Source organism: Amia ocellicauda, chromosome 4 (assembly GCF_036373705.1).
Source record: "Amia ocellicauda isolate fAmiCal2 chromosome 4, fAmiCal2.hap1, whole genome shotgun sequence".
Taxonomy (NCBI): Eukaryota; Metazoa; Chordata; class Actinopteri; order Amiiformes; family Amiidae; genus Amia; species Amia ocellicauda.
In genome coordinates, this window is record NC_089853.1 from 5,732,464 (window position 1) to 5,751,620 (window position 19,157).

The window sequence follows — 19,157 nt, forward strand, 5'->3', positions numbered from 1 at the left end:
ATATGACGTCAAATTATTCGACCCTAGTCGCTAACGATCGCTCGCCTTACAAAAATGTCGAAAGTCGCGTTTGCTTTACCCCTGTGCTGCATTTACTTGCACCGACCTGATGAAAACAAACAGAGAAAATGGGGCGCCTGGCGGACGCGGGTTTGCTGGTTTCTTGAACGCACGACACGCGTAAACAACATAAAACCTTATCGACGGATTTCAATTCAAACACACTCAAATAAAAAGAGAAAGCATAGATTATTGTCAGGCGTGTTTTTTGTAATGACATGTAAGTACCCTGTTGTTTCAACGTCCAGGCATCCTTGTAAATAAATAACGATCTGCTTGTTTTGATGGTGTAACTTTAATCTTCTCATTTGCCCTGTATTAGTGATAAACTAGAGTTATATGTCTTTCTCGGCGTGTTATTATAGCCCTTAGATGCAACAGCAGAATGACGGGAACATGAATGTTTAATTAATACATCAGTCTGTTTGTTTACGTTTGGTCCTTTACATTGAAAGATTATTTTTGCACAATAAACTAGTTGCTACGTAGTATTATTTGTGGATGTCCTGTATATATGTTAGGATTTACATTAATCGATTATTTTTTTCGTTCACGTATTAATGAGATTTTGTGATTATAATGATGATAAACACAAATATTCAGAGGAAGAACTACAGCTGAACATGAATTGAAATGAGATATTACGTCACCTCGTTGATTCTGTGGATGGGGGGGCGGGGACTCCGTATCTCTAGGTACCGATCAGCTGCTGTTGTGTATTTTAACAGCATGCATTGATCCCAGTGTATTTGCTTATTTTTAAAGTTGCCCTTCATAATGGACGGAGATCTGAGCCCACAGGACAAGAAAGATCTGGACAAGTTCATCAAATTCTTTGCCTTAAAGGTACCATCCTGCTGGAGAAGACTTGGGGGGTGGGAGCTGGATGAGACTCATTTTTTAAGCACATACTCTACACTCAAAAGTTTTAACAGTCCTGAAGCCAATTCAGTTATTCATTTTATCGATTTTACACAATTTAATGTAACCATAGTGAAGATGCATTGAAATATCATCTAAAATGCAGCATTGTTCTAACAGTACTTTGCCCCAAATACAGTAGTTCATGTTTCGCAGTGCTCAGACATTTGTGCCTGCATATACTGTTGCACTGTTCTTAATTAGTGTTTTGTTTTTGTTTTCCCAGACTGTGCAGGTGATTGTTCAAGCTCGTCTTGGGGAGAAAATCTGCACGAGATCTTCGTCCTCGCCCACCGGCTCTGACTGGGTGAGTACAGGCTGCCACTCAGCCGGGTCACTGTAAACCTGCGATTGTGGAGTCTAATAGTCACCCTAACTTCTGTGTTATCTGTGTTGATATTGACCTGAGGACAAACGTAATGCAGCAGCTATGCTAGTATGAGGTATCTTTAAAAACTTGTTGACTGTGCAAAGTGAATGTGTGTTCGTATACATTTCCATCTCTCTCTCTCCCCCTCATATGGTCAATGAAGGCCTCTTGGTGATGAATTGATGAAACACTATTTCATTCCATACACATTTATTTTTAAATCAAATCTCAACTTATCCTATGTAACATCCCCACTCCTTCAATTAAGTGTTCGATTTAATATATTATACAGACTATTTATATAATGTGTTTACTCGAGAGTGTGAAAACACTTTGTATTGGGGTGACTACTTTTCCAAGAGGAGGAGAAAACCTGTGTCTTCATGTCTATGATCTTTCAGTTCAATCTAGCAATAAAGGATATCCCAGAAGTTACCCATGAGGCTAAGAGGGCGCTGGCCGGACAGCTTCCGGGAATTGGCAGGTCCATGTGTGTGGAAATCTCTCTCAAAACCTCAGAGGTGAGAAGATCTCCAATGACTCGGCACAAAAGAGGTTCTCACATCCTCTATAGTGCTTCCATCCTGCAGTCAAGCCATTATGCTGCTTTAATGGATGATGCGTGTCTTCCAGTGTGTGTAGGCAGCATACAGAGTTGCAGAAATGTAATCTGTACTTTCTTTTGCAGTATTTAATGTGTAATCTATTTCAATTGTAGACGGTCATTTTGTAATGCCTTTCGTTACGGTTCACAACATGCTAAAGCAGTAATCTCCCAGACTTGGCCGTTACATAAAGATGAGGCACTACTGTACACGTGCAATTCAGAAAGTATTTTTTTAATCGTACTGACCAGCCTTACTTCCTCACACAGGGAGATTCTATGGAGCTGGAAACATGGTGTTTGGAAATGAATGAGAAGTAAGTCTGGATTGTTTTGAGTTTTCCTGCTGCTTAGAAATTCAGAGAATGTACGAAGTTGCTGACCTGTTTGTATTGTTCTGCAGGTGTGATAAGGACATTAAAGTATCCTATACGGTTTACAACAGACTGTCCTTACTGCTCAAATCATTGCTTGCTATCACGAGGGTGACTCCGGCCTACAAGCTGTCCCGGAAACAAGGCCACGACTATGTCATACTGTACAGGTAAAAATAGAATGCAATACACCTTTGGAAAGGGTTTTATTTAATCACATGTACGAATATGTCTGATTTAAAAATACCTGTGTTAAAAAGTCAGTGCAGCTGATGGCTAATGTTATGGGCCAGATCTCAATGTGAGGGATCTTCACAAAACATATTGAGTATAATTATTATATATCCCAGTTCTGTATTGTTCTAAGCTGGAAGTCCTTTTCATAATTTTTTTTTTTTTTCAGGATATACTTCGGTGAGGTACAACTTGCAGGACTGGGAGACGGTACGTTCATCTTGTTTATACTCTGAATGACTGAACTGTGATGAAATGATCAGACTACATGAATGTATTGCTAAGGCGTTTGTGAGTGACAGGTGGTCACCTCTGTTGTGAAGCTTAAGTCCCCTTCTGCTTGTGTTGCGTTGTCAGGTTTCCAGACTGTGCGCGTTGGCATCGTCGGGACCCCTATAGGAACCATCACCCTGTCCTGCGCTTACCGAACGAACCTGGCTTTCATGTCATCCAGGTATTGCAAACCAGCACAGTCCACGTTAGTGAAAACCTTCTTTTTATCTTTAATCCCCCTTCCCTAACGCCTGTGTTGTGTAACGCACTAACCTCATGACAGGAACTGTTTTTCAAAGTGAATCGATTCTGTGCCGGTGTGACTTGTGTTTGGTCGTCTCAGTGTTTTGCCCCCTTTCCTCTGGCGGATGCATCCGGACACTTAAATAGGTGTTTCTTTCCACTGGCTTAAGCGTCTGGACGTGTCCTAGTTTTTTGGATGCTTAACTATCTGCTGCCAGACGTGTCCCCAAGGGTCTGTCCCGCCCACTAAGGAAATACTTCAGAAGGGGAGATGTGTGCTTTACTTGCAGACAGACAGGGAAGAGAAACGCATCAGCTACAGTGTGAGATAGTGATCCCACACGGCACTTGAGGTTCTAAGAAATTACAGTTTTATTAGCAGCATGAAGTGAAGTCCACATACAGAAAACATTATGGCTTACAGTTAATATCCGAGTGTATTAAAAGCTTGCCAGAGTTCTTGTCGAACACTGATTGAACCGGACCCCGGTGCAGTGCTTTGACAAGTTAAAACAAACTTCTGGCAGAGTACAAAAAATAAAGGACAGTAATCGGAGCGGTAGCAGACAGTTTAATTAACATTCTATGAACAGCTGGACGGTGTTTCAGGCTGCTGTCCTGTGAATGATGGTACAGCATCTCTGCAGAGACCATCAGTGTGAAGGCGAACATGATTTAGTGAACGTGTGGCCAATTACAAGTGAAATGAATGAATGAATAAATACGGATCTGGGTTCCCCTCTAAAACAAAGGAATCTGCTCTTATTAGAACTCTATATACTGTACCTGTGTTTACTGTAATGGGATTATTGAAATGTGTTTTAGTCAAAAACTCACTTCACTGGATGTAGGGAGGACTTTTGGGAAAACGCACGCAGGATAAATATTGTCACAGCAGCCAAGCACATGTATCGGGGTATAGCAATGGAAAATGAGACCATGTTTTGGGAAGGGTCCTTCAGTGTATATCTAGTATATCTCCAGAGTGGTCAGTTCTGAAAGCCTTTAGTGATCCATTAGAGAGACTGACCTCCGAGAGAGTCCGTGGTGAAGCACTCAGACTGTTCTCTCCTCCTGGACCTCCAGGGGTCACCTGTGGGCAGGATTACCTCTCTCTCAAGGATTAATGAGAGTGTGGTGCTGATTTTAATTCCCCTCCTTTGGTTTGTCAGGAACAGGGTATTCTATTAAAGTGGATTAGAGGATAAAGACAATGAAAGACTCTTAATTAGGGCTGCGTTTACAGGATGTCCACATTAAACTGTTATCTCTCTCTCACTGGCAGATTACATTTGTGACTTTTTTTGTGTGTTTGTTTTTGTTATTTAATATATATTTTTCCAGGTGCTTCCAAACATGTTTGACGGGGTTTTCCTTTGAAATAATGTATCACTGAATCTAAAGTAATAGGATGGTTTGGGACTTTCCTTGACGTTGGGATGTTTGAATGCCTGCTTTGTTTTTGTAATTGAAAGTTACTTCCTGGTATGAAATGAAGAAATGCACCAAATAATTCATTTTTGCATGAGAGACAGACATTTCTGGACAAGTTGACTTCACCTGCTCCAGGATAAGAGGCACTTCATAGCTCAGGTTTAGACCGAGCTCAGTCATGTCGGCTCCAGCCGTCCCAATAAAGCCGTGTTGCTCCTCTTGTGTTTCCAGAGAGTTCGAGAGGACTGGTGCCATCATGGGCATCATCATCGATCATTTTGTGGACCGGCCCTTCCCCAATATGGGACCCATGCACCCGTGCAACTACAGGTGAGTGCGTCGGGGGTGTGACTGGACTGCGGCATCGCCCTGTGCTGCGATCTGTGCGGCCGGTGGCAGAGAGAGGGGCTGAGGACCCCCAAGTTGGACCCTCTGCAGGTGATGTGAATTAGGTTTGTTGTCTTTGACCCCAGGACATCCGGTGATGAGGATGGCGTATACTGCGGGGTGGAGGATTCACAGGAGGTGTGCACGACGTCCTTCTCCACCTCCCCCCCCTCTCAGGTAACCAGCCGCTCCCTTTGCAGCGTGTTACAACGTGGAGTATTTAAAATGGATGCCTGTCGCTCTATACGGTATCCCACTGGTGCCAGAGCAACATCTTCAGGGGTTTAGTAGTCCAGGGCAGTTAATATCACAGTCGTCCTTTCAGGGTTCAAGGAATTGAAAAGGGGAATTAACCTGTTTGTTATTATGGAAGTAAAAAGACTTTGTGGTAAGAAGTTTCAACTCCTGTCCTCCTTATTGTGACAAAGATCGCTGTAAAACATTTCATTACTTTGAATGTATTTACTCTGGATATATGAGAGTACCTCCTTGCAATCATACCAGAGAAATAAGCAATTTAGTGTATTTGTCTCTGCAGATTAATTACTGAATGTGTTATGTCAGTTATTGTATTTTTATTGGCGAGTTTCAGCCGTCAGATGATGCTATTTGAATGCATAACTGCGAGGGGTCAATCGCATGTCTCCACAGATTATGATAAATGTATTGAATTGATGTAAAGACTTCTATCTATCCTGCTGTCAATCACTGGACTGCTGTAGACTGATAGTTCGATGCTCTTCTTGTGTTTCATCATCTGTTTTTAAATTTCTCTTTTCTTCCGTCTTGAAACTCCTCCAGATTAACACAAGTCAGACTGTCTCACGAGTTCAATTCGGCTGCACCGTCCCTGTTGTGTGTGTTTGTGATTTTGATGTTATTTCACACAGCTGCACTTAGTGGTTGTAATTCGCTCTGTTTATCGTTTCCCACAGAATTCAGATTCCTTTAAAGGAAGACTTGAGTAAAGCACAGCATGCGTATGCAAAAGTACAACAGCATTAGTAAAATAAACACACAAGAAATGTTGCATAGTCTGCAATCTGATGTCCTGATCTCTCTTAATACTCAACACAACACGTCCAGGTTTTGACGATCAGGCCACCAGATTGCACTTGTCCTTTTCTTCACTTTTCCTTTTTATAAGTTTTCCTTTCTTTTTCACCTCCCTCCCTCTCTCTCTGTCTTCCCCTCTCTCTCTCTCTCTCTCTCTCTCTGTGTGTGTGTGTGTGTGTGTGTGTAGTGTGTGTGCACTGTGAGTAAAACCCACTCTCAGACCCCTAAACCCACCGCGATGGACACTCTGAAGGTCCCCACTCTGGGGTTGGCCTTTACACAGCAAGTGAGTGGATTGTGTGGAAGAACCCATGAGACCCACGAGGGTGGCAGTGTGGAGTAGTGGTTAGGGCTCTGGACTCTGGAGTGGAGGGTTGTGGGCTCAGTCCCAGGTGGGAGGCACTGCTGTTGTACCCTTGAGCAAGGTACTTTACCTAGATTGCTCCAGGAAATACCCAGCTACACATGTACACATGTAAAAATAATGTGATATGTTATGGATAAGGGTGTCTGCTAAGAACTCGGGTAATAATAATAATAATAAGAACCCATGTGTGGTCCACTCCCACAGCACACTAAACCTGCCAATAACCCCCTCTGCTGCACAAAGAGAAACCCTAACAACATTATCCCTGGTTAAGATCGAGTGATTTGGCTGCTTGCAACTCAACTCGGACAAAACCAGGTCCTTCAGGACACTAAGTGAGTCGCCACTTTATCCCCCCGGCCAATACAATGTCGCCACCTTCCTCTTCCTCATCCAAGAGCCACCCCAGAAAACTACCCCCCACAGCTGCAGTGTGTTGGACAGATGAGGGTGACCCCGAGGTTTTCACTGGGACTCCACTCTCCCGTTCCCCGGTTCCCCCCCAGTGCTGTCCTCTGAACTCATTTGCCCGCCTCCTTTTCCCAATTATGTTTTTAGCCTTTGTGTTTCCTGTCTCTCGCTGTCTCTCTTAGCTCTACAGCTCTCGTCTTTCCTATCAACCTCCCGCGCTCGGAGCCGCCGAACTTGGCTACCCCGCCGTGTTTAACGCTGCCCACCCCCACCAGGTAATCAGCACCACAGTTCAGTCCTAACCCGAGTCGGTGCCAGTCCACTCCTAGTCCTAGCGAGGCGAGCGTGCGTCTCCCCAGGAGCCGAGCTTGTTCTGACGTGTCTGGGAGCAGTAATACTGTGTTTCTGGCTCTTTTCCATGAGCTGAGATAGTGGACACTCTGTCTCGCATTAGTGTTGTGTTTAAACCTTTTAAAAACTGTTCTGTTTTGAGTCTCTATACACAGAGCTGACGTCTGCTGTTTCAGTTTAAAAGGGGGACTTCCAGTGTTTTAATTTGCGTGGTTTGCTTTTTATTTTTTCTCCAATCCTCCACCAACCCTCTTTCTCCTGTTTTTTTGTCCGCTCCATTTGCAACTTTATGATATCAGATTGTCAGTGTTACATTTAATTACAGGTTAACTGCTTCCAATGTCTTGGCGCTGATGAGGACAGAGTGAGGCTGATGGTCTGTGCTCTTCTGTCCCCAGATGATGATCCCGGGGAAGGAGGGCGGCGTCCCACAGACCCCCCTGCAGCCCTGTCATGGGACCCAGGCTGAGCACAGAGTGTCCGCCTGCCCCCCCCAAGACGCCCAACACCACGTCCCCGCCACGCCCTCCAGCAGGTGCGCTCACCTCTCCAGACACACTCTCTCTCTCTCGCACAGATGCCACAGCTGTTGTTTTTTTAATGAAGGAAGTTATGTAGTAAGTCTGTTTGTTTGGAGCAGGAAGAGAAGGGTTGTAGAAAACTAACAATCCTGCTGTGGTGTCTCGTTGTGTCTGGCACGGTTACCCTGCGCAGTGGAGAGGAGGCGGAGACTCTGTCCCGAAGCAGCGAGCCCAAGAGCGCCTTCCCCCCGGAGTTCCTCGAGACCACCTTCACTCGGAAAGTGGGGGCCTTTGTCAACAAGCCTGCCACCCAGGTGAGCGAGCGAAACCGGGCCGGTGGGTGCTTTAACTACCAGTGACCCAGTGAGTTCGGCCACTGAAGCATTTCAGGTGAACCGGCTCTTCATTCACGTTGTAACCGATACAAATAGACGTCTGAATAAACCTGCAGTATTTGCAGAGCTCTGTTGATTATGCTGGGATAACCCTGTGGTAAATCCCAGGAGATGATATCCCATATGAATCTGAGGGTTCGAACAGTAAGACCTGCCGCAGGTGGAGGGTGTGATTAAAGCAGTTTGCGGGGCTCTGTTGGCCTTGAGTTCCTGCTCACCCCTGTCACCAGTCTGACAAGGTCCTTCCTGCAGGTGACCACGGCCAGTCTGGATTTACCGTTCGCTGCTTTTGCCCCCAAGACCTTTGACCTGGAGGAGAACGACCTCATGGTGAGTGACAGCCCCTCTGCGTGATCCACAATCGCTGCCCCTCGCCTGACCAGTTCATCACATCTTCTCTCTGACCACCGTGCCGAAGCCCCAGGAGTCCTCAGGGCTGATCTGAGGTCTCGGTTCCTCTCTTCCCCAGGTGAACCCCCCCGAGTCCCCGCAGTCGGCCTCCCTCCTGCAGGGCAGCCTGCACTCCCAGGACTCCAGCGCCAGCAGCGGCCCGACGCAGGACGACTTCGTCATGGTGGACTTTGTAAGGCCTGCTAATTCCTGTATTCGTTACTCCTGTCGGTCACTAGCATTTCTATTGCACGTGTTTATTCGCTTCTGATGAATCGGTCTTCTCAGACACACCCAGAAAGTTGTTATTTTTGTTTGTATCTTAATATCTTTGTTTGTATGTTCGGTCTCCAGGCAGTAAAGAGGACCCAGATCTATTTCTGGTCCACTTCAGCTGTGATGTGCTCTCAGTCCACTTATCATTCACACTCTTGTTCTTTGGGAACCCAGACCAGCAGTGTATAAATATGTTTATAGCCGGAGTGGACCAGGATGAGATCTGGGTCCTGTTTCAGGGCTTGGGACAGTGTGAATGCAAAGAGATCTGGCTCCTTTTTCTCTTGATCCTCTTTTTCTTCAACTTAAAGAGGACCAAGTTTGCTTCTTTAAAGGGGACTATCTGTGAAAGCCCCCTGAAGTCTGCCCATTGTACCCATACACACACACACGCCTCAGACTCACGCTGACCTTGTCGGGCACACGTGCCGTTGCAGAAGCCTGCGTTCTCCAAGGACGATCTGCTCCCGATGGACCTGGGCACGTTCTACCGCGAGTTCCAGAACCCACCCCAGCTCAGCAGCCTGTCCATCGACGTCAGCGCGCAGTCCATGGCCGAGGACTTGGTGAGACCGCTTTCCTCTGTTTCCTATGAATATTATTACGCTGGGGGTCCATCCCAGATAGATGGAGGAGACGTGTCTGCCTCAGTGTGTTCACAATGTCTCCCGTTTGGCCCGATGCAAGAGCAAGCAGCTCGCGAAATGATGGTCATTACTGTGGAGAGTCCGTGGGGCCCGAGAACCTCTGTGTTTTGCTTTCACTCGGGTAATTGAAGCCAGATCTTGAGTGGCTGCCAGTGGGCACTGAGTCACGGCCTGTTTCCTGTCTCCGCAGGACTCTCTGCCTGAGAAGCTGGCCATGTACGAGAAGAACATTGACGAGTTCGACGCTTTCGTAGAGACCCTGCAGTAAGAAGAGAGCAGCACGTTTCCACCCGCCCAGACCCATCGCCTCACCTTATGCCAAAAAACTTGATTCAAGACCCGTACTGGAGTGTGACTCTCGGTTGGCTTGTTTATGTATCCGTCTGTTTGTTTGCTGCTGTGGGGAAGTGGTGGCTGGGTCCTTTTTTTTTCTCTCAGTCATCAGAAACTAACTTATTTATTTTGTAAGACTCTCCAGCACAACAGACTATTATGAATTACCGCTTGATCAATTATTTCAGTTCGTATTTATCAGCGCGAATGTCATCCGATCCTTCATAGCTTTGTCCATCGATACTGTGTTCAGTTTGAGTCGTGAACTAGTAGTTCAGCTAAAAGCACAGCTGTAAAGAGTAAATACATTCAATTCATGCAAAATACGATCTGGGAAGAGAATGGAAGTGGGTCCCTCTGAACACTGTGCAGCAGCTCGTCAAGTGGTACTTTTAAATGTAAATATTAGAGTTACACAGGAGTTACAGACTGACACTGTATAGACTTTCACAATGTGTCAGGGCTGTTCCTTCCTGCGTAACAAAACAAATTATCTATGACTTGTAATCGGGTTGAAGGAAAAGAAAAGGCAGTTTTATTGTTGAAACCCCTGTGTAGGAACGCTTTAAGGTGTGAAGAGAGGTCTTGGGCTCGTGTCCAGAACGATTCGGTCTCTGTAGAGCCGTGCTTTATAAGGACAGAGAGCCGACCCTTGAGTTGACTTGATTCTCGCCCGGAGTCGTGCGCCGGTGGGCAGAGTCACAGCGTGACTAAATGCACTACATCGCTGTGAGTCCTCGTGGTGGAGCATAATGTGACGCTGCCGTTTGATTGTGTGGCGAGGGCCGGTGCAAGCTTTTGTCCCTGTCCCCACCAAGTGAAGGATAATCTTCTGGAAAGCTGTCTTGCCTTTGCTTCGCCCATTCCATGTAGTGTGTACATGTGTAGATGGAGAAATACTCTGTTGGGAAATGTGAAACTATACTTTTATAGCTTCTTCTTTCTGCGTTTGATCTTCCAGCTCTTTGTTGTAAAGGAAAGTCAACCTTAAACATGGGAATCATGGGCATTTGCTTGACAATATGAATTACACTATTAGTTACTGTTTGGCACCAAGCAAAAGCCCAGACATCTGCCGGATAACCATGACTCCAGATGAGGCCGAATATATATGTATGTTTGTTAGGCAACGGTTTTTCTGACAGACCTGTAGATGACCGGGTGTACAAACTGGGAATTTCCATTAGCTCCCACTTCAACCCAAAGCTCCCAAAAGTCAATGTGTACGCAGTGTACAATGGATACACGTGAATTTATACATGTAGTGCAATTGATCCCAAAATGTAGCGGCTGTGGAGCAGCGACGCACCCTGTTGTGTTGTTTTACGAACCACGTGAAATATGAGCTGCCCTGTTGCTTTACCTGGGGCAGCTACACAATCAGGATATTCCACTTCACCAGCAGGTCCTCCGGGTAACAGGCGGTTTATTTTGAGCGCTGTGTGATTTAATCCCTAATTTAAAGAATAATGTGTGCTAGCCGGATTGCATCACAGGCCTCTAATCTGTAAATTGAGTTTGGTTTAGATCTGTTGTTGCAACAAATTCATACAAAAACCTTTTCATGAAAGAGAGAGAGAGAATGTAAGTTACATTTCTTTTCTTTTGTTATGAAATCCTTCTTTTATATATTGTATTTATAGCTGTGCTGTCATTGTATATTTCTCTAACAAATATGAATCGATATCCTTGTGGAAACTGGCTTTGGAAAAGCCTTTTGAGTTGACAGGAGGAAAGGGTGGCTGAGACTTTGGAAGAGATTTTGTGTCAGGATTAAGAATGGAAACACGCCCAGTTCCTTCACAAGGTTGACTTTCCTCCCGATGCCTGTACAGACTGTGTTTCTATATCACTGTAAACCGCAAAGCACTTTTAAGCACAGAGCAAAAAACACACGCACACAAGCGGCGCTGTGAACGAAGGGTCTGTGTGTTTAAAGATACTTTATTACTCTTTATTTTATTTGTGGACTCTACCTGTAAAAGAGTGAGTTACTTTTGAATGGCAATAATGGCGTCTGATTGAGTTCTGGGTGCAGCTGCTCAATCAGTGAGTCGTTGCTCCGCTGCAGATCTAATTCATGATGACTTGTTAGTGAGTGACCGGTATCCCAATGCACTACCAGTGTCGCAGCAGAGACCATGAGTCTGCAGAACAAGATATAGCCTTGTTTTAAGACGCTCTTTCTTTGATTCTTTATATGTAGTAAGATTTTTTTAATTCTTATTAACTTCTTTTACAGCAGTTGCCATCGTAGGAGCTCGTAATTAATGTGGGTCGAACCTAGCTTTACGTCTTAGCCTAAAAAGGGAATTTAACGTTGAAACTTTATTGCTAAAAATTAGCTGCATGTCAGGATGGTGTGTTTAGCAGCCTGCTCCGCTGCCCCGGGGAGATGGAGAGCTGGAAAAGCACATCTCCTCCCCTCTGCTGTGATCTGGGGTTCCTGGTCACGTGATCTGCATGCTAACTTGCTTTTCTGCTTCTCGGCGCGCACAGGCCAGCAGGCTGTAGTGGGAGCAGGGGACGCGGTCCTGTTATTGGGCTTTTGGGTCTCTCGATTAGGCTTCTCTGATCTTTTCCTTTAGGTCAGCTGGATGAGAGTCTTTTCAGATTTATTTTATTGTTTGTTTCCTGTTTCTGGAAAGGGGGCTCAGCATCGCAAATGAACTAAACAGGGAAAAACCTGGCAAGTGAATAAACCCTTGTGACGGAGTAGCAGGCAACTGTATTTCTGAGCTGCTCCTTCCACAAAGATCACATGACCTACAGCCGCCACTGGCACGGGTGTTACAAGCTTCCAGGGGGCATACATTCATAACACAAAAACGTATGCATTTGTGTTTTTATTTATTATTCTGGCTGTAAAACTACGTACGTAGCACATTGCATCTGACATTCAAGGGTTTCAGGTGTGTCTACATTTCTCACTTTATTATACTGACAGAAAAATACTTTATTTGGAGTTCCGAACAAGTTTGTGTCACCTTTAAATAATACTCCCCCTTCCTAACTGTATATACGAGTAAGTCTTGCTCACATTTAAGCTGTTTTTAATGCATTTTCAAAAGAAGCAAAGGACTAAAGCCGTGTCTGTCTGCATCCCAGCATCCTCAGGGTTTCACAAAGATGATGTACAAGCTTCCTTAGATCTCCGTGGCTCTCCCAGGTGTTGCATGTATCTCTAAACATGTTGTAGATAAAGCGGTTGCCAGCTAGTCTGCCCAGGGTTGCTTTTCTGTTTCACCGTGCGGTCTAAAGTGCGTTGTAACCAGTGCTCTTCAACCATCAGAAGAAAAAGAAAAAAAAAAAAAGACAATAAAATCCAAGAATCTCTCGCTGTTGTCGTGGAAGTTTCCCAATAGCCATGAAGAGCTTTATTTTCGAATCCCTTGTGTCATCAGTTGTACCTCGGCACCCGGGGGCTTTGTGTAGAGACGTCCCCGGTGCCGCTGAGCTCTGCTATGTGTATCATAACTGACCCTTATTAAAAAAGGTTCTTACCAAGACGCGGCTGTCTGTGACTTGTGTCTTACGTCTCCAAGAGCAGGGAGAGAAAACGCACATTGCCTCGGGGGTAGGAGTGGGGTTTAGCATTTAACCTTTTATATCACAGTTCAGATGGACATGGTGGGTTACTAGTTCCCAAAGTGGGCCGTGGACCCTGTGGCAAGTATGTCTTTTTTTTTTCTTTTTTTTAAGTTTAGTTTTGTTCAGATTTTGAAAAGTACCTTTTAAGAAGTACACGATGTGCTAAATGTGCCAAAGTGCAGTTTTTAGGACCTGGGGTCGAAAGAGGCAGCTCTCCTCACTGCCTTGACACATCTGAGCTAAAGGTCAGTCTGAGCCAAGGGGTGTCAAGAGCGTAGAATTACAGGGAAATATCTGTATAGCTATATCTATATGTATATATCAGGCTCAACATGGAAGGGAAGAAAAGTGAAAAGTAGCCCATCACCCACTGCTTTACTGGGCCGGTAAACCGGAGGCCCTGCTCTGGGTGTATACGCACACACACTGCACACACGCGCACTACACACGCACACACTGCACACACTACACACTGCTCACACACTGCACACACACTGCACACACGTTCACTACACACGCACACACACTGCACACACACTGCACACACGCGCACTACACACGCACACACTGCACACACCACACACTGCTCACACACTGCACACACGCGCACTACACACGCACACACTACACACACTACACACTGCTCACACACTGCACACACGTGCACTACACACATATACACACAACACTGCACACGCACGCATGCACTGCACACACACCCTCCACACACATACTGCACGCATGCACACACTACACACACACACACAACACTACACACGACACTACACGCACACACTGCACTGTTTTCATGTGTGGGGAGCGCATGGAGGGGTGTGGCGAGTCGTGGCCTGTGATTGGATGAGCTCTGCGTGTTTATTTACCTTGCTATTCACGGCAAGGTGGCGGAGCTGCTGAAGACAGCGGCGCGTCTGACCCGCACAGAACTGCGCACAGAACTGCGCAGAGCAGCCCCGCACAGCGCCTAACCTGCTTACTGTAAGTACTGTAGTGATGTCCGAGCTTTGCGGAGCCGCAGCTGCTCCTCGCCTGTGCGATCAGAGCTGTTTGCACACTGGGGATGATACTGTGTGTTTGTTTTAAGAGCTTCACAATCACAAGACCAGTTCAACAGGAGAGGGAAACACCACTGCACATCGCCAGGGACGGGAGTGTGAGGCCAGTCGACAGGGGCTCGGACGACAGGTATATTCACACTAATGGGGAATGTGTTGGTTTTAAACGTCTCAGTAAGGCGTTGTAGTTGTAGTTGCGGTTGCTCGCCCTGCTGGCGGACCTGGGTATTGCACTGTTTTCACAGCAGCCTTTCCAGGATCTGCCAAGCTCAGTTAAATAAGTTACATAATCCTGTCCTTGACTTATGTGGGCATGAACACGAATACATGCTTTACACAGAGCAGGTAAATATAGTTCAAGATACTACTGACAATATGCGCTGTATACAGGCCTGCTGTGATATCAATACATACAAACAAAACCGAAACAGAAACTGTGTAACGTCTCTGTGCTGTCTCTGAAGCTGGAGAGATCCTCTTGTGATCTGTAATGGGGTTTTCAAACCATTATATGTGGTTTGTTATTTTCTGGTCAGTCTAAATGGCTGCAGGTGACTTTTTAAAATCTGAAAATAGCAGTTTTTCCTCTGTGCTTCGCCCAGTAAGTTGTCTGGGAGCTCCGGCAGCTGCTAATCCCTGGAAATGAATCATCCTGCTGCTGTGTGGGAGTGCTGCCCCAGCTCTCTATTAACAATGGTAATGGTATATATATATATATCTATAACTAACTTTTTAGTGTGCTTTTCACTCTCCCGTGCCTGGTAGTGAGTTGGCCCGGTGATGCCTGTTCCGGCACCACCCCGACACGGCAGGCACGTGGAGGAGGACTCCTGGACGTGGGACTCGGAGGCCAAGTCTCCGGCCGCCGTCCTGTCGTCCTCCCAGAAGGCCGTGTATTTCCACGTGGACCCCGTCCTGGAAAGCCAGGGCACGGCCGGCGTCAGGGGCACCAAAGGTCAGGCACCCGGCGCGGGTTTGGGGCGGGACGTTGTTTTCTTTAGATGCCAGTTTTATGGTGGTGGCAGTTCAGTCTCTTCACCTGTCTGGTTTGAGGTGGAAAGTTTTACTGGACTTATTAATGTGTAGCTAAATAGTCCATAATTGTGGACTTTACAAAAAACAGACAGATGTCACCCATAACAATAAAACAATAAAGCTTTTGATATGCTGTTGATACCAGAGACCCCCTCCCCTCTGCCAGCTGTCCACTTCCTGTGAATCGGCACCCCGTCGATGATTAACAGAGACCTATGGGAGCTGCTCGACCGCGGCAGGCCGGTGGGAGAGTAGCTCTGACCGACACTGTGTCCGCAGGCTTCAGCCACGGCGAGCACTACTGGGAGATCGAGTTCCTGGAGCCGCCGTTCGGCACGTCCGTCATGGTGGGCGTCGGGACCAAGAGAGCGCCGCTGCACGCCGGGGACCACCAGTACATCGACCTGCTGGGTGAGGCAGCGTGGGGGGGCTGGTTAAAGTCCAGCGGCGGGTTCAATAAAAGCCCTTAACCAGTGCATGAGATCACTGTTCAAACAGACAGTTTATTACAAAACACGAGTGCAGGTGAACCCGGAGCCCGGCTCTCGCAGTGAGGCGCTGAGGATGTGAGTTGGAGAAGCCTTTTTATCTCTTCCGACGGATAGTAGGTTCCAGTCTTATCCATCGGAAGTGATTACATCTCGTTAAAACACAGCTGGACGAGATAGTTTACCACTGTCATTCACACAGACCTGAGCTCGTTACTGTTGTCGTTGTGTTTGTTGTGTTGATTGGTGCTGGTCAGCGTTCTGCAGGCAGCAGATGTTTATCAGAGACATTGTTTTAAGTCCTCAACCCAAAACAAAACTTTGATACTGTTTAACACTTTACACTCCCCCCATTTTCACCCGGTTGGAACTTCTTAGACGTGCCAGTGTTTAATATGGACATTGTAAGGAGTACAGGTATGTGACATCTATCAAACGAAACTAGACCACCTGTACTATAATTGATAGTGGAGCGTGATTAGACAAACTATATTACAGTTCCATCAAGTTTTTTCACAAAAACAAAAATGTGTTGTTGTTTTTTTCAATTTTGACCTTTTTGACCTTTTTCCTCCATTAAAGACTATGGAAAACCTTGATATGAAAATGTTATGTTGAAATACCACTCAGATTGAAATTTTCAGAGGTTGTTGGGTGAAAATGCCATAAGAAATGATGGAATAATGTGCATTTGAAAAAAACTAGCCTATGTGGAAAAGTTTGGTAAGTATTTTGTGGTACACATTTTCTATAAAGGGCCATTTCTCCATTATAAGGGCCACAAGCACATTTATTTTGTATGTATTGCTCTGATATTTTGTAAGTTCCCCTGGACAAGGGCGGCAGCTAATAAATTAATAATAATAATATTAATGTATTTAAAATGGCAATTCTTGAACCCGAGTACATTTTTCCCTCTACTTTGCAAGTCAGCATCTCCTCACAGCAACGTCCGATCTGGCTATAATAGTGCCCGAGTTATTAATGGATATGTCTCAAGCTGCCGGCGGGTTTAAAACAATGGGGCTGAGTGTGATGGGTTAACTGTTTCAGCTGATTGAATAACCGAAAGCCAATAGCTGCTTACAACTCCAGGAAACTAACAATTAAAGTAGCCCCCCCAGACAGGAGTAACTACAAACTGATTATTTCCTTTATAGATGAAACTGAATTAACAACATGAAAATTAATAAGATAATTTACTTTTATTTTCTTTTTCCCACTACATAATAATTCTTAATGATAGTAATTATAATAATTATCAAAAGTATTCGATGTGTTGAGCAGCTCAGTGCAGCAAGTCTCAAGGAAAACTAAAGGAACTGTAATTTAAAGTTTATCATACAATTGATCTCATTATTCTGTCTAAGGGCTGCAGAATAAACAAACCTATTGATTTAATTAACCGTGTGGCTTCCCTGCCGCCCTGTTGGGTGAGAGTGCTGTTGTGTTGTGTTGGTGGTGGACAAGACTGGAGTATTGATTAGTGCGTCACAAAATCATTAGGTCTGTGAGACGTCCACCTTCTTGTTGAAACGGTGTTTCCAGCTATTAAGCAATGTGTTAAACGATGGCTTATTCACACAGTTCAAACACATCATCGCATTTGCATATAACGTCAACTTCGTGTTAAGTGTACCTTGACTTTTAAGATGAAAAGCAAGAACCTCCAATGGTACAAAATAAACCAAACAAAGCCTTTCAGTTGCTCCTGTGAACTCACACTGGCTCTCTCAGTGTGGGTTGGTGGGACATCTCCCCACTCCTCTGTGTGTTGTTCACTTTCTTGTTCTTCTCATTGGCAAGAGCAGGCGTCAGTTTGGAAGTTGGGTACAAGTTTGACGGATGTGTCCCTCTGTCTTTGAAGGGAAGGACGGTGAGAGCTGGGGCTTGTCCTACAAAGGGTACATCTGGCACGATGGGAAGAGCCAGAAGTACACAGAGCCCTTCTATGACAGGATGACTGTGATCGGCGTCCTCCTCAACCTGCACACGGGGACGCTGCAGTTCTACAGGGACGGACTTGGCCTGGGAGTGGCCTTCCAGGGGCTGCACGAGGTACCATGACCTTAGATAAAGAACACCTGGTAGCAAGAGAACAGATATGGGCCTCATCTGTGTGTTTGAGGAAAATGATTAAATAGATTTAGACATGGGAGGGTTTTAGTAAAGATTCAGGTGACAGGTGGAATGGTATTTGCATTTAGGTTCTGTCTAGGAAAATATTTAGTCAAAATTTTTAAGTTAAATTGCATTAGAATGAAGTTATATCCCTCCAGCCTACCTTTCCATCTTCCCTCACCCTCTACCTCTCCCTCCCTCCCATCGCCCGGTGTGTGTGGAGCAGGCGGGCGTCCCTCTCTACCCCCTGGCCAGCTCCACGGCCGCAGAGACCGAGCTGCTCCTGGGGCTGCGCACCTTCCGCTTCACCTCCCTGCAGGAGCGCTGCCTGTGGACCCTCGCCCTCTCGCTGGGACAGAGGGAGCCCCCCGACAGCCTGCCCCCTTCCCTGAGAGAGCAGCTGCGCTCCTATGCAGCGGAGACGGGACACGTGGCCAAGAAGGCCCGGGAGAAACGCCGGCTCATCTCGGGTTCGGGCTCTGTGGTTTCGCTGTGAGCGGGACACCGGTTTTAGATTCCGTTCTTACGTTTTTTAAGTATTTAAAGTACTCGGTGTTTTCATTTTATTGAATGGTTGTTGCCCCGGGTCCAACACAGAGGAATGCAGCACCTGTTGGAACCAGGCCAGTATCTGTTAGGAGATCAGCTAGCCTGGCGAACAACGTTGGTAGCTGGCTGGCTGGCTATAGGACCCTGGGGCCCCGTCTGCTCAAAGAAAATCTCCTTCCCCTGAGAGAGAAGAGTTAAATCCCCAAACCCAGCATACAAACCCCAATAACCTTCATTTCTACCTCCCAGCATTGGTAGCTGCAGGTGTTCCAGCATCATCAGCTGATCAAATTTGAAAGAACATCATTTACAAAATAAAAAACCTAGGTGGTCATAAGATTTCACAGCATTTGTAAATCTAACACAATCACATAATCATGTTACTGGAACAGAGATCTTGATTAAAAAAACACAAATTGAAAGTCTAGATCTTCCATGAAAGAATCATTTCTGCCGTGGGGAAAATAAGAAATCTAAAGGCTATATTTATGTTATATGTGTGTGTGCATGTGATCAATGTACATTTAACAAAGGATTTGTATTAACTATTTACATTTTGTATTATGTATACTTTCACAATCTACCTCTGGAACAATAAAAAAGCGATGAACTTCACTGGGTGTTTGTTTTTGAATTCCTTTTCTGCACAGTCA

General features: G+C 45.7%; 2 protein-coding genes across 7 annotated transcripts; both read left to right on the forward strand.

Moving 5' to 3' along the window:
- The first annotated feature begins 92 nt into the window (after positions 1 to 92).
- atg13 (ATG13 autophagy related 13 homolog (S. cerevisiae)) lies at positions 93 to 13,154 on the forward strand. Of its 6 annotated transcripts, none has more exons than XM_066700627.1 (18): positions 93 to 280; positions 826 to 906; positions 1,208 to 1,288; positions 1,753 to 1,872; positions 2,226 to 2,272; positions 2,359 to 2,499; positions 2,733 to 2,773; positions 2,921 to 3,041; positions 4,745 to 4,843; positions 4,987 to 5,077; positions 6,144 to 6,242; positions 6,917 to 7,009; positions 7,484 to 7,620; positions 7,800 to 7,920; positions 8,254 to 8,331; positions 8,471 to 8,584; positions 9,105 to 9,233; positions 9,505 to 13,154. In XM_066700627.1, the coding sequence occupies exons 2-18, from the start codon at positions 838 to 840 to the stop codon at positions 9,580 to 9,582; spliced, it is 1,659 nt and encodes a 552-aa protein (XP_066556724.1). In that variant the 5' UTR covers positions 93 to 280; positions 826 to 837; the 3' UTR covers positions 9,583 to 13,154. The 6 variants fall into 6 exon arrangements, with proteins under 6 accessions (XP_066556724.1, XP_066556726.1, XP_066556727.1 ...); XM_066700629.1 differs by having other exon boundaries at positions 2,921 to 3,017; XM_066700630.1 differs by lacking the exon at positions 6,144 to 6,242.
- On the forward strand, positions 11,097 to 19,119 carry LOC136747641 (SPRY domain-containing SOCS box protein 3). Its single transcript, XM_066700637.1, has 7 exons — positions 11,097 to 11,231; positions 14,138 to 14,234; positions 14,341 to 14,441; positions 15,077 to 15,266; positions 15,626 to 15,757; positions 17,702 to 17,892; positions 18,182 to 19,119. Exons 4-7 carry the CDS (start codon positions 15,092 to 15,094, stop codon positions 18,449 to 18,451), a joined length of 768 nt encoding a protein of 255 aa, XP_066556734.1. The 5' UTR covers positions 11,097 to 11,231; positions 14,138 to 14,234; positions 14,341 to 14,441; positions 15,077 to 15,091; the 3' UTR covers positions 18,452 to 19,119.
- Positions 19,120 to 19,157: the final 38 nt, after the last annotated feature.